Here is a 12,610-nt window from a genome sequence, read left to right on the forward strand (position 1 = left end):
TGTGATGTTTTTCTCATGAGCCTGGGGCTGTGGTTTCTTGCGGCAAACCACGTGGTACAGAGCCATTGTGATCACGGCATTAAGGGTACCCGCTGTCAACCTGGCTTGATCAGCTGTCAGATGTCCCTGCTGTAAAGCTCTTCTCTCCCCCTTTCCATGCTGTCCTCTTTGGAAGGAAGTCACTAGAAAAGCCACATTTAAGGGGGGGGGGAAGTTATGCTCCTCCTCCCTGAGGGCACAGAATCTATACGAATTATTTGGACTTTTGTACAGATTTGCCTCATCCCTCCCATTTCTTTATTCAATCATTTATGTATGTCAGTGTGGGCTCAGGGACATTTATTCTTTGGGTTGTAATCCAACACCACTTGACTCTTGCTGCAGCTGTCTCAGCGCGAGCCGCCGCGAGTGCCTTCCGTGGACTCCCGTGTCCCTGTGCGTGCCCGTCCCACCTCGTGCACACGTGTGGGAGCACTGCCTCACTTTTTGATGCTACCAGACATTCCAGGCTCACCCTGCACATTTCTGCACCAGTTCTAGCCTCGGCCATTTCTCCAAGGAACCCTGGTTCCTTTTATTGGAGAATGGTGTCGAAAACCATGATCTGGGAGCTAGGAAATATTATGTGTAAACGAGAAAGAAATCCACTGTAATTCTCAATATGGAAGACAGACCTCCTATGGATCCTACACTCAAAAATGTTGGTCTTGCTAGTGATCTTTTGGCCAAGGCTGAGATGTAGCACCTTTTCGGGATTAAATGATGTTTCCACTTATGTCAGTGTAAAAAGTTCTGCTGAATTCTCACATGCTGCTCACTGCACCTGGTGACAAGGTCTGTACACACTGAAAGAGCTGATGGGACAATATGTAACCATGAGCATGACTAAGGCTTTTTTCTTTTCTTTCAACTTCTATAGAACATTTAGTGCTCTGACCTCTCTTCTGTTTGACAAGTTTCGAATCTCTAAGTACAGATCCCACATACAGGTTAAGTAACATACTTTGAAGAAAATGGGAAGTCTTAAATGACTGTTTCCAAGAAATCTCAAAAAACAAAACAAAACAAAACACATTTATCTAAGTAACAATGGACTTTACAAATTTGAAATAGAATGATAAAGCAAACTAGTTTGGCCTTTCCTTAGGTTTGTCAATTTAGATTATTTTCCCCCCAGAAGATGCTGAAATTGAGCTTATTCCATCCCACTAATCAGCATTCCTTTCTGGACGCTTTGAAAATAAAAAGTAAGTCTAGAATATGTCATACATAGCAAGTACGAAAAGGGCTTAATGGAAAAATAACATGTTATTTATACGAGATGTAACACGAATATCTTCAAAGATAAATTCATTTTCAGAACATATCTAAACTATTCCCAAGGTATTTCCCTGCCCTGCAATGGCACAGCGTCCGGTCTGTTTTACCTTTCTTAACAGATTGTGAGCAAATCTCTTTCCTGCACATATCTAACACAGGAAGACAACATCAGATGTTATCTGACGCTGGAGCTCTCCTGATCTCACCAGAAGGTGTGAACACACGTTTTCCCATACCTGGAGCACACTGCCATCTGGCGGACGCACCGCGAAACACACCGCCAATTTAAGAGGTTAGTGTGGGTTGAGAAGTTAAAACGTGGTGGGGAGAAAAGTCTGTCTTAGAATTGATGAACAGGTTAATAAAAAACATATCACTGTTTAAAAACTAGCACACTTTAAAAAACTCTAGGGAACTTTCCCCCTGTATTTTTATGTCACTTTCAAGACTTGACAACACTTCTTATTCCCGGTATTAAGTTTTCTCTTAGAGGTTACAATATATTAGGACATTCTTCTCTGTAGATCCAGCCATACAGAATCTTGCTCTAAACCTTACTGGCAGGTTCTCCTAAGTTCTTCACAGCTGACACAGTGATTAAACAGAATTAGCCACATTTTTGTTCATCTGTGTGATAATCCACTAGGGAATCTGCTCTAAACTCGAGAAAGACAAAACCACACTTGGTGCACCAAACGATGACAGTCATTTGTATCACCCTCAGCCTGTAATACTCCGACCGTAAGTTTCTTTGTGCAAACATTTGTCAGACGATTACCACTTGGGGAAGGAACACAATAAGGAAAGTCCCATTTACAAACTCCTAAGTACTTGTATAAAATTAAGAATCATTTATATCAACAAAAATTACCAACTCATTTGCCTCTGAATCTGGAAGGACTCAAGCACTCCTCAGTGTGTGTGTGTAAGTGGGGGCACCTTGTTGTGGATTTGTGCCGAACGTGTAATGTACACACCTCGGGGGACAGTGGAAGGGACGGGCAGAAATGGCAAAAAATACAAGGGTTGCTCTACATTTTCAAAAAATTGGTAGAAACATAAAATTCGTTCTCTGATGGTGAAGTTTAAGCTCTTCCTGTGAACACTTTAAACTCACCTTTTCTGGAATGTCTTCAGTTATGACTTCCAAATGTGACAAAACGGCTAAAAATGTACAAACGCTTGTTTTAGGTTTTTCTTCCCCCTGAAAAAGGAACCAGATAAGCTTACGCTCATTCGAGGCTTGACACAGGCCATGCCCGTGCCCGTGCCCGGCAGCGTGTGGATGCTGTGAGCGACAGGAGGGCAGCCTCTTCCCTCAGTGGCCCCAGGCCAGGGTGCACGCAGGAGCTTCCAAGAGCCAAGTGCCAACACACACAGCAGCCAGTGGGGACGTAAAGCACCAAACAGCTCAACCAAGTAGGAGAGCCAAGGGCACGCTCACATCGCAAGGGGCCAGGCCTCTGGGGCGGGGAGGAGCAGGTGCAGGGGGCCGGGAGGAGCAGGTGTAGGGGGAAGGAAGGAGAGGACAGGTGAGGCAAAGACACCAGGTAACTGAGGCAGGGCAGCAGGAGGTGATGAGGCCGGCATGGCAGAGGGGTGACAGGGAGAAGGCTCAGGAGGTCAATAGGATCATCTTGAAGAAGACTTCAGAGAGCTCAGGGAAAAGCTATGCAAGAGCACTAAACTACAATACATGCAAGACAAATGCCAGCGACCTGTGTCTCCTAAATGCATTCAGATCTTGCAAAACATAACTTATGATGTCAATACATTAGAGCAACCGAGAGTCAAAAACTATTAATGTGAAACCAATCTCCCAGTATAGTCAAAATCATTTCCTAATTTTAAAAAATCTGAAAAATCTCCTTTACTTACATGTGAAAAACAATCCCAGAACTTTGGAAGAAACTGAGGGAATTTATGAAGAATCAATATAATAACCCATTCTATGAAATATTTTATGGATGCTTGATTGTTGATGAAACCAGCGTGGAAAATCTTGTCAATAATTCCATTCATGAAATTCTGAGAAAAATAAATTTCACACATTAAAGTGTTATGTTTTAGTTATTAATTTTATTTTAAAAGTCCCCATTTTTAAAAAAGCTGTAAGTTTTATCATAAGTAATTTATTGAATCTGCAACTCTCCAAGCAACGACCCTTTAAAAACTGTTTTATGTTTTTAAAATGAAATGAAACAGTGAGGTACTTTACCGAGTACTTTACAGTTCAGACATCAATTCTATAAGGAGGGTGATTGTCATCTGTATTTTCACAGGGAAAGGAAAAGACTCAGAAAAGCTGAATAACCTTCCCAAAGTCACATACCTATTAAGTGACAGAATTCCCATTCAAATCAAGATCTGCCAAGACGCCAGGGCCTGCACCTGGAACCGTTGCTGGCCTGAAGGCCAAAGTCTGCAGGAGGGACACGCACTGCAGAAGGCAGGTCTTGGGCCACTGTGTCCTCTTTCGGACCGTGTGTCCTCCTGCTCCTTGGCCTGTCCAGCCTACAGCTGCCACTGCTGTCCTCTCGCTGAGAACCTAAGCTCCAAACTCACCCTTCCCCTGCCCACCCTTCTCTTCAAAACTGTACTTCTATCCGGGTAACCCAACACACCTGAGTCGCAGGTGAGAAACAGTGCCTATTTATATAAGCATATAAAAAATAATATTATGTATTTTTCTTTATTTTACAGAGGAAAAATCTATCTTAAAAGCATTTCTACCTGGTAGAAAAAGAGCGGAAGAGCTGGTTCTGAGCCCTGAGATGGTGTTGAGAAGCAGAGCGTGGACGCTGGAGCTGGACTTGACTCTGAACTCCATCTCCACCACCCCACAGCCGCGCAGCGTCCCCGCAGGCCACCTAGCCTCTCTGCACGGTGGTGCCCTTACATGTGAAATGGGGACATTTATGGCCTACCGTGAAAGACTACTCTGAAGGTTAAGTGTGGCCAAAAGACAGCACAGCTTGAACCTCTTGCAGTGGCCGCGCCCCAGCAGACCTGCCGGTTGTCTTCCTCCTCGTGGGCCCCCTGCGGGCACCTCCCACCCTCCCCAGTGTGATCCTTCTCTCTAGAAGGTCTTTCCATTCCAAGAAAAAAAATGCTCTCAGTGACCTAGTAAAGCATTTCTAAAATGTTAATTTTTTTAATGCATTTTTATGTCTAATGAAGTATAACATACACAGCATTTTAACAATCAAATAATATTAAAAGGTCTATGGTAAAAACTTGCAGCATCCACACAAGGCCACCAACACCACTCCCCACAAGAAGCTCTTCTAGCTATTTCCTCTTGAATTTTTCCAAATAATTTATTTGGATATACTTGACGCTATTACTGACATGTGTCTGTCTCACAGATACAATATAAGGCTTCATAAAATTGTAATTCAAAAAACTGATATGTTTTTTAAATTCTCTCAAACATTTAAAAGAGGGTGGGGATGACAGCAGGAAGCTTTAGAGTCTGAGAGAATTTTTTTGCATCCAAAAATATTTTTTAAAATTGCGTGAGGTATTCACACCACTTTCTCTTAATGATGATCTATTTTCTTACAGTCCACTTGACTGCTCCTAGCCTCAGGGAAGAGAAAAGGTAACTTTGGGTAAAGAGATTCTGCTGTAAGAGACAGAGATCTCGGCCTTTGCTTAACTGGTTTATGTGGCTACACTAGTCATGAAATTAAAGGTGAAAAAATTTGCCACAGGAAATTATAATCTCTTCCCAAATGATACAGTTTGCTTGGTCTCTAGAGTACAGGTAATCCAGAACGATAACACTGCAAAATAACAAATTAGGAGTTAGGTGTTTACATTTTTCTAATCAAATGGCATGAGACTCTAAACAGTTAAAATGTTACATTAAAATCCTGAAGAGAAAAAAAATTAAATGGGGTCATGTAAACCAGCTTCTAATTTATGTGTACAATGCCTTAATGTTCTCTCTCTACTAAAAAAAACCTGAATAACTTCCACTTTAAGAAATGAAGTATAAATTTTAAGCAGAATACTTTTCCAGTTTTAAAACAGCACAAGACAGTTTTTACAAACTAGTCTGTTCATATGAAACATTATGCTTAGAAAGTACAAATGTAATAAATATTATACCTGATCAAACCTGGGGAAAAGTACAAGCAGGGTCTGCCAGATTCGGTTTTTCACCCTGTGTTGCAGAGAATTCACATAGCAGGTCCTGGACTCGGACACCGACGCATCCTGGGGAGAGGAGGGGAGGCGATCCGTATTAAATTACCTGCTGAACTTGTGATTCATGAAAACAAAATCAATGACAACTTGAAATGTAAGAGGGTTAAATTGGGCACGGGGGCTTTTTGTCCCTGAAATAGTAGGCGGATAAGAAAACCAAAGGAACAACCCTCAAAGATCTTTCAAAACACTGAACTTAGTTGCTTTTGTTTATTTGCTTTAAGGACTAGAAAAAGGAACATAAAAGAGATAAATACGGGTGGGGGGCGAGAAGAGGTTGAGACGTTTGACACCTACTACTGCGAGCCATTCCTGTTTCACACCCCTTTGTCCTGCTCATGTTTGGAGTAATGGTGACTGAGATTTGACACCTGTGCCACCAACACAGGAGCGACCCAGAAGACAGAGCAGTGCCATCTCCAGACACAGAGGTGGCGGCAGCACCCAGCCTTTGCGCTGGCTCTCCCGGCTCTGTGCTCCCCACGCCCGCAACCCGCAGTGCTTTCTTCTGTCACCGCAGCTGTTAGCACTTTAGTCGCTAAGCCAAGACCACACTGAAGTGCCTGCTAACATTCCACATGTCCTAAAGGTAGAAAGGAAGTCATTCACCACCTCCACGACCATTTTCAATGAACGCAGATCTTTAGTCGCTAAGCCAAGACCACACTGAAGTGCCTGCTAACATTCCACATGTCCTAAAGGTGGAAAGGAAGTCATTCACCACCTCCACGACCATTTTCAATGAACGCAGATGATCCTCATCTACTTCCCAACTTCGTGATCCTTCTGCCTCCATGGTCTCCTTCTATGCACTACAGTGTGTATGAAATTTCATCACGAAAGCTAAATTAATACAGATTTTAGTGACTCTGGACAGTGATTAAAATCTCATAGTTTCCTGTATTATTAGCTCTTTGGGGAGAAATTTCATCACGAAAGCTAAATTAATACAGATTTTAGTGACTCTGGACAGTGATTAAAATGTCATAGTTTCCTGTATTATTAGCTCTTTGGGGAAATTTTCTTTTTTTTTTTTTTCCTTTTTGTCTTTTTTCGTATCCGGCAACGGATCGCAACCCTCAGTGTCACTCCCGTACCGGACCGGGACCGGCAACGGGATCGCAACCCTCAGTGTTGCGCCCGCACCTCGCTCAGCCAGTGAGCGGGAACCGGTCTGTATGTGGGATCCGAACCCTCGGCAGGAGCGCCGCCGCGCTCCCAAGCAGCGCATTGTAGCAGTGCGCCACCGGGCCGGCCTGAAATTTTCTTTTGATATAGGTGTTTTTAGGCTTCGTAGACTGCTGTCCAGTGCAACTAAACACGGATCACAAGGGTGGCCACCCTGTGCATTCAGAAGAAGCATCTTCACATCAACAAAAGTGCCATCAGGCCTCCCTGAGTCACCGTCCTCACTCGGAAGTGCTGAAATTTCCTTCTCAGCACAGTCATCTTTCCTTTCACTTGTGTCACTCAACATGCCCCTTTTTTCAGAAAGATCTTTCCTCTCTCTGCTTGTCTGTTGACTCTCTCCTAGTTTCACGAGCCTCCCGATCCAACCTGCACCCCGAGTAAGCTCTACATCTTCAAGAGCACCGTCAGTTCTTTTCACTACAATCTCAAAGCCATCTGCAAATTCCCTACTTCTGAACCCATCCAGGGGTCTTAAATTTTCTCACCCTTCTTTCAAGTTGCCAGGCACTGCTGAAGAAAAGAAAACTCACCAGCCCCAACTAACTTCACTACAAACACATATTCCAGCTGTGGCTGGGCCCTCATTACTGCTAGACCAGTGGTTCCTACACTCCACTGCCTCCAGAACCCCCTTCAGATTAAATGCAGATCGCTGGGCCCCACCGCCAGAGATTCTGATTCTGTAGACAGGGGGGCGAGGCCCAGGCCTCTGCATATCTAACGAGGTCCCCAGGGGTGCTGATGCTGCCGGCCCCGAGAACACACCTTAAGAATTACTATGCTAGACAATCGTTTTGCTTTTTTCCAGTTTTCCAAAACGGCCACACCATGTTATATGGCTACCAGCAGTGTAGGAGGGCTCCGATTCCTTCCACCCTTGCTAATCAATACTTGTCATTTTCAGTTGATTTTTCCTAAGAGCCATCCCTGTGGGCGAGAGTGGCCAGTCAAGGGTTCTGCCTGTGTGTTCACTGCTGGACTCTCCACAACCGTCATACCCCCACACCAGGTCACTTCCTTTAACATACAAATACACTCAGTGACCTCCCATCTTTAAGTCCCCTCTGTATCCCATGCCGCTGAGGCACGACCCTTTATTCTTCCTTCTTCAGAGCAAACCGCTAAAAGGGCTACAGCCACTGTCCCCACTTGCTCCGTCTCCATCCTTGTTCCCGCCACTTCACTGGTTGGGTGACCAATGACAGCAGATCTGACGGGCAGCAGCGGGTAGCCTCGTGTCTCCCAGGCACACACGGGCCTCGCCCAGCTGCTCAGCCCTCCCCTAACCCCTCCCCTCGCCCCTCCTCCATCTAAGTAGCTATGTGTGTGTCCCAATGCACGTTTTCCTTCTGATGGCACAGCCTGCTCCCACCAACTCAGATTCCACACTCCTTTAGGAGCCGAGGACACTCAACTTCCTTTGTGACATCTGCCCGACCCAACAGCACACAGGAGGGAACTGTTGCATAAAAAATGCTTCCTGGGTTTTACATAATAAAGCTGCTCTGCTACCTTCAGAAAACAGAAGTGGAAGGAACACGCCTATTTAATACAGGCAACTTAAACGGGCTTTATAGTCATACATGCATCCAAACCAAGGTTAGAAAGCAGACCGAGACTCCGCCTCAGTCACTTGAAGAATAAAAGGGGCACAGAGTGTGACACTCGGCTTTACCCCTTGCTATCCTCTCCCCAGGTTTATTAAACCTGTCCTGCAGACACTGTAATGGTCATTTATAAATGACTTAGCAGGCTCAAAAAAAAAAAACTAATTGGATTCTTTTTGTCTGAATAAGAAATCTTCATCAGTCTTAGACAAATATCACAACCCAGATCTAGAAATAACAATATAATATCGTTCATAAACTTTCCAATCACACCAATCAATTCTTACATTATGCCACTTGCCAAATTTTTATCCATTTATTCCATTTCTTACATAAAACATTGTGTGGATACGGTAACTATATCGTTCATAAACTTTCCAATCACACCAATCAATTCTTACATTATGCCAATTGCCAAATTTTTATCCATTTATTCCATTTCTTACATAAAACATTGTGTGGATACGGTAACTGGTTTTGACTGGTTCTGAAACATACACAAGTGAAGTTTAGATGATTCTCTAAAACCAAAGTTGAGTTGAACAATTACTAACCAAGATTTAAATAAAAGTATATACCCTTCATGTTTTCTACTGAAGAAAAATATTTAGAAATACATATTCTAGCAACGTAAAGAGCAAATGTCAAACTCTGACTTGTTTAAAATAAAGATAATTTAAAGTAAAGTCATATTTACTTTATCTAATAGCTTGATTGCAAGATCTTCCATAAACAACTTATGAGACATATTTGAGCCATCTAATAAATACAGGAATTTGACAGCACAAATTCTCACATAACAGTCTTCTCTTTTAGTACTAAAAAATATAAAGTGATAAACTATGTCAATATATTTTGAAAACAGAAAAAAATACATCATATATTAGTTTCAAAATATCTTAACACATATCAAAACCAAAGTTTTCTAGAATTAACTAGGTCTATACTTAATGACAATACTTTTTAATTCAGGATAGACAGTAGAAAATAACAAATCAATGTATTAAAAGGAGAGCATGTGCAGAAGGTATGAACGGGCACAAAGCCATCCAGACGTCTATAAAAACAATGCATGTGCTACCGATCCTGGGTCAGTAATATCTTATCTGTGGATGAAACAGATCAGAGCTCATGAAACTCCTCCTGAAAAGAGTACTACGGACACCTCTGCTCACTCAGGGGCAAGAACACATGTTAAAGGTCTCAAGGGCTTGCCCTCACCCCCGTAAATCATAAACACGCATTCCTGTGTGAGGGCAGACTCCAGAAGCACCAACACCCAGCCTGTCCAGGACCCAAGTGTGAAAAGGTAAAGGAAGTGAAACTGCTAATGAGCACTTCCCCATTTCACTGTGACTGTTACAATGTGAATAAATGTCACTTTAATTTAACCACGAAGCACCTGCCTAGGAGAAATCAAAGTATCTGGCAACCATCAACTAGGAGATGTTCCTTTTGTTGCTATACTAAACCAGCCAAGAAAACAAAAAATAAATGAAAAATGAAAAAATGTATCTATTTGGTGAAGGGTGGCAGGTGATTTATGTATACATTAACCATGTACACTTTTTACATCACACCTCAATAAAGTGGTTTAAAAAACAACACGTTAGGGCCTGTTCCAAGAGCGATTCTATTTTTGTGTGTAACATATTGACTCACTAAGTAATGAATTTTAATTGTATGTTAAACTTTACAGCCAAAAAAGGATTTATGCTAATCATCACCCCCTCACCCCACCCCAGAAAGAAGAGGGATAAGGGTTGTTCTCCAGAATCATTTCCTTATTTACGATGGGCTTTACACTAAAAATTATTTAAACTTTATCAAATTTTGGTAAATAGTAAAAGATGTGAAAAAAACATATTAGCAAGGGAATATAATTTCTAACATTCTTGAAGGCTTGTTCAACGTCATATAGTAGATTAGCTACCACTGGTAAACATTCATTAAATTTAATAAATATAGAATGTCTGTCATATGACATTCAATTTTGAATATCTTGTTTATATCAAAACACAGAAAATCTACCACACTTACTTTTCCATAACGACATTTGCTGCACAGTCATGTCCGAGATTTTCAACAAAGGTCTGTACGTCCTGAATAAGTCTTTCCATAAAAAACATTTGATAAAGAACAACAGGTTTTAGATAGAAAAAAGTACATCCCCAAAGTTAAAGTCAACCAATACTTTATATCCTTCTTATTGAAAGCCTCAAAACAAACACATAATTCTACCCGAGTAGGTACTTAATATAAGCTGCAACAGGTTAAAATAATGGTATCTTTTTACCTTTGATCCCGCCTAAACACAGTTCCAAATACACAAGCCTCAAGGACAAGTTCGCTGTAATTTTTAGCACTCAGTAGAGATCCCTGGGATGCATCTGAGGCAGACATTACCCAAGACTGGCAGCAGTGACTTATCAGTATGTTGAAGACTCCAGTTTTCACAGCAGACATTTCAATGATCTTGTACATAATCTGGAATGAAACACAATGGTCATTTTACCCTTCAACCAATTTAGTTTTAAAAATAAAAAGACAGTGTTGCTAAAAACTGTTACTCAAATGGATGCAAATAACAGTTTCAACATAAACATGAATAGTCTACAAAATTTTAAATTCATTATCATTAGGGTAATCTTGCAAGATGATCAATAATCACAACATACTAATTTTTCATCTCTCAAAAATAAATAAAATTTTACTGAGAGTGATATTCATCCAGAACTCTTCAAGGGAAACAACTGCCCAAAGCAGTAGAATGAGAGGGAAAAACACTGCACACTCTGTACGTTTTCCATTTTCTTTGCATTTCGCCAGTGGCCTCCCTCTGCCTGAGCACAGACCCCGGATTCTAGTATGTACTGTGGGGCAGAAAAGGACCCAGAGAGGCAGCACGGGACAGCAGGGTGGTAAAAGGACTGACTCTCCATCTTCCTCTTGGACCAGGAGGTATACGTGAATTCCCACATGACGGAATTCCATCTCCTTACGTTCCTTTCTAGATCGATGGCTGCAAATACCTCCAGAAACCAGAAGGACCTTTTGATACAGGTTATATCCAGAGAAATATTTCTGTACATAAGAAAAAAACCGCAGCACAAGTGCAAGGACCAGGAGAAGGATGACTGGCTGTGGAGCAGGGAAAGAAGAACATGCCAGCGCCTACCCAGCTGGGTGACTGCTGTCCTGGAAGAACGACCAGCATTGCCGGACCATCTGATTTCCCAAGAGAAGGGGAAAATCCAGATCTTCATACAGATTTTCCAACTCTCAAAAGCTGCCAACTAATTCAAACTTTTAAGCACTGTATGAACAAAATAAACAATGTTTGCCAGGCCGAAGTAGCTCACAGGTCACTGTTCCCTTGTCTTCCCCATCTGTCAGACTGCCTAGTTCCTATGCATGACATTTAAGGAGCCTCAGAAATATGTGTTGACTGAGTGAATGAATTACAACAAGTCCAATACCTAGTTCCAAATATACCTCTCTTCTTCCTCATGTGCTACAGGTCACATGAATTAAAAAGAAAAGAAAATTACCTCTTTTATTTTGAAATATGCCTGACCCTTGATTTTTGCAGCAAGGGTAAGAATTTTGTTATCAAAAACAAACTGCACAAAAGCTTTTAAATTAGGCCAGAATATCAGCTGAGTGTTGCTTAAGGAAGATATAATTTTCCAAGCCACGTCAAAGGACTCAATGCAGAGTGATTCACGGGAGGTCAGAAGCTGGTAGAAAAAGAAGAAAAGAAATACAATTTTATCATTAAATTTCAGAAACTGATTGCTGTTCCTAGAGTTATTCTTCAGTTCATGATTCACTATATCTTACCTTGGGAACCAAAATTTTCATGCAGTGAAACACAGGTAAAACTTGGTCAGAAGGAAGAACTGCAAGGGCCTCTAGGGCAGACTTCAAAGTCCTCGCTGGCATTTGAACAGCGGGCAGAAGGGGCTCCAGAGCGACACTCTCGGTGGTTGGTATGAGGGTGTGATATTTTTTCAATAGGAAGGAGAGGCAGACCCACTGATCGTGAGTATACTGTGCAACTATTTTGCCCCATCCTTGGGAAGATGCTGATTCTTCAGAAAAACTGAAATAAAGAACAAAGTCACGATGCCACTCTGCCCCAGGTCTGTCCCCATTCCTTTTCCATGTAGGACGCAATCCTGAGAAGCAGGGAAAGCAGATATAAATAGTCATCACCAAATATCCTATCTACCCAAAAATAAGGCAACCTGATACACCTCAACTTTCTGAATACC

General features: G+C 42.0%; 1 protein-coding gene across 1 annotated transcript in view; it reads right to left on the reverse strand.

The window, feature by feature from the left end:
• TARBP1 (TAR (HIV-1) RNA binding protein 1) overlaps positions 1-12,610 on the reverse strand; it is a 62,015-nt gene that overhangs the window by 12,908 nt on the left and 36,497 nt on the right. Inside the window, exons 15-22 of the mRNA XM_008584726.1 lie at positions 12,177-12,438; positions 11,885-12,073; positions 10,630-10,820; positions 10,374-10,445; positions 9,031-9,151; positions 5,437-5,544; positions 3,199-3,348; positions 2,438-2,524 (exon numbers count right to left, since the gene is read on the reverse strand). Of these exons, the coding sequence (XP_008582948.1) occupies positions 2,438-2,524; positions 3,199-3,348; positions 5,437-5,544; positions 9,031-9,151; positions 10,374-10,445; positions 10,630-10,820; positions 11,885-12,073; positions 12,177-12,438 (1,180 nt within the window). The remainder of the gene's footprint in view (positions 1-2,437; positions 2,525-3,198; positions 3,349-5,436; positions 5,545-9,030; positions 9,152-10,373; positions 10,446-10,629; positions 10,821-11,884; positions 12,074-12,176; positions 12,439-12,610) is intronic.

The sequence above is a fragment of the Galeopterus variegatus genome, unplaced genomic scaffold (genome assembly GCF_000696425.1).
Source record: "Galeopterus variegatus unplaced genomic scaffold, G_variegatus-3.0.2 Scaffold3348, whole genome shotgun sequence".
In the NCBI taxonomy this organism is placed as follows: Eukaryota; Metazoa; Chordata; class Mammalia; order Dermoptera; family Cynocephalidae; genus Galeopterus; species Galeopterus variegatus.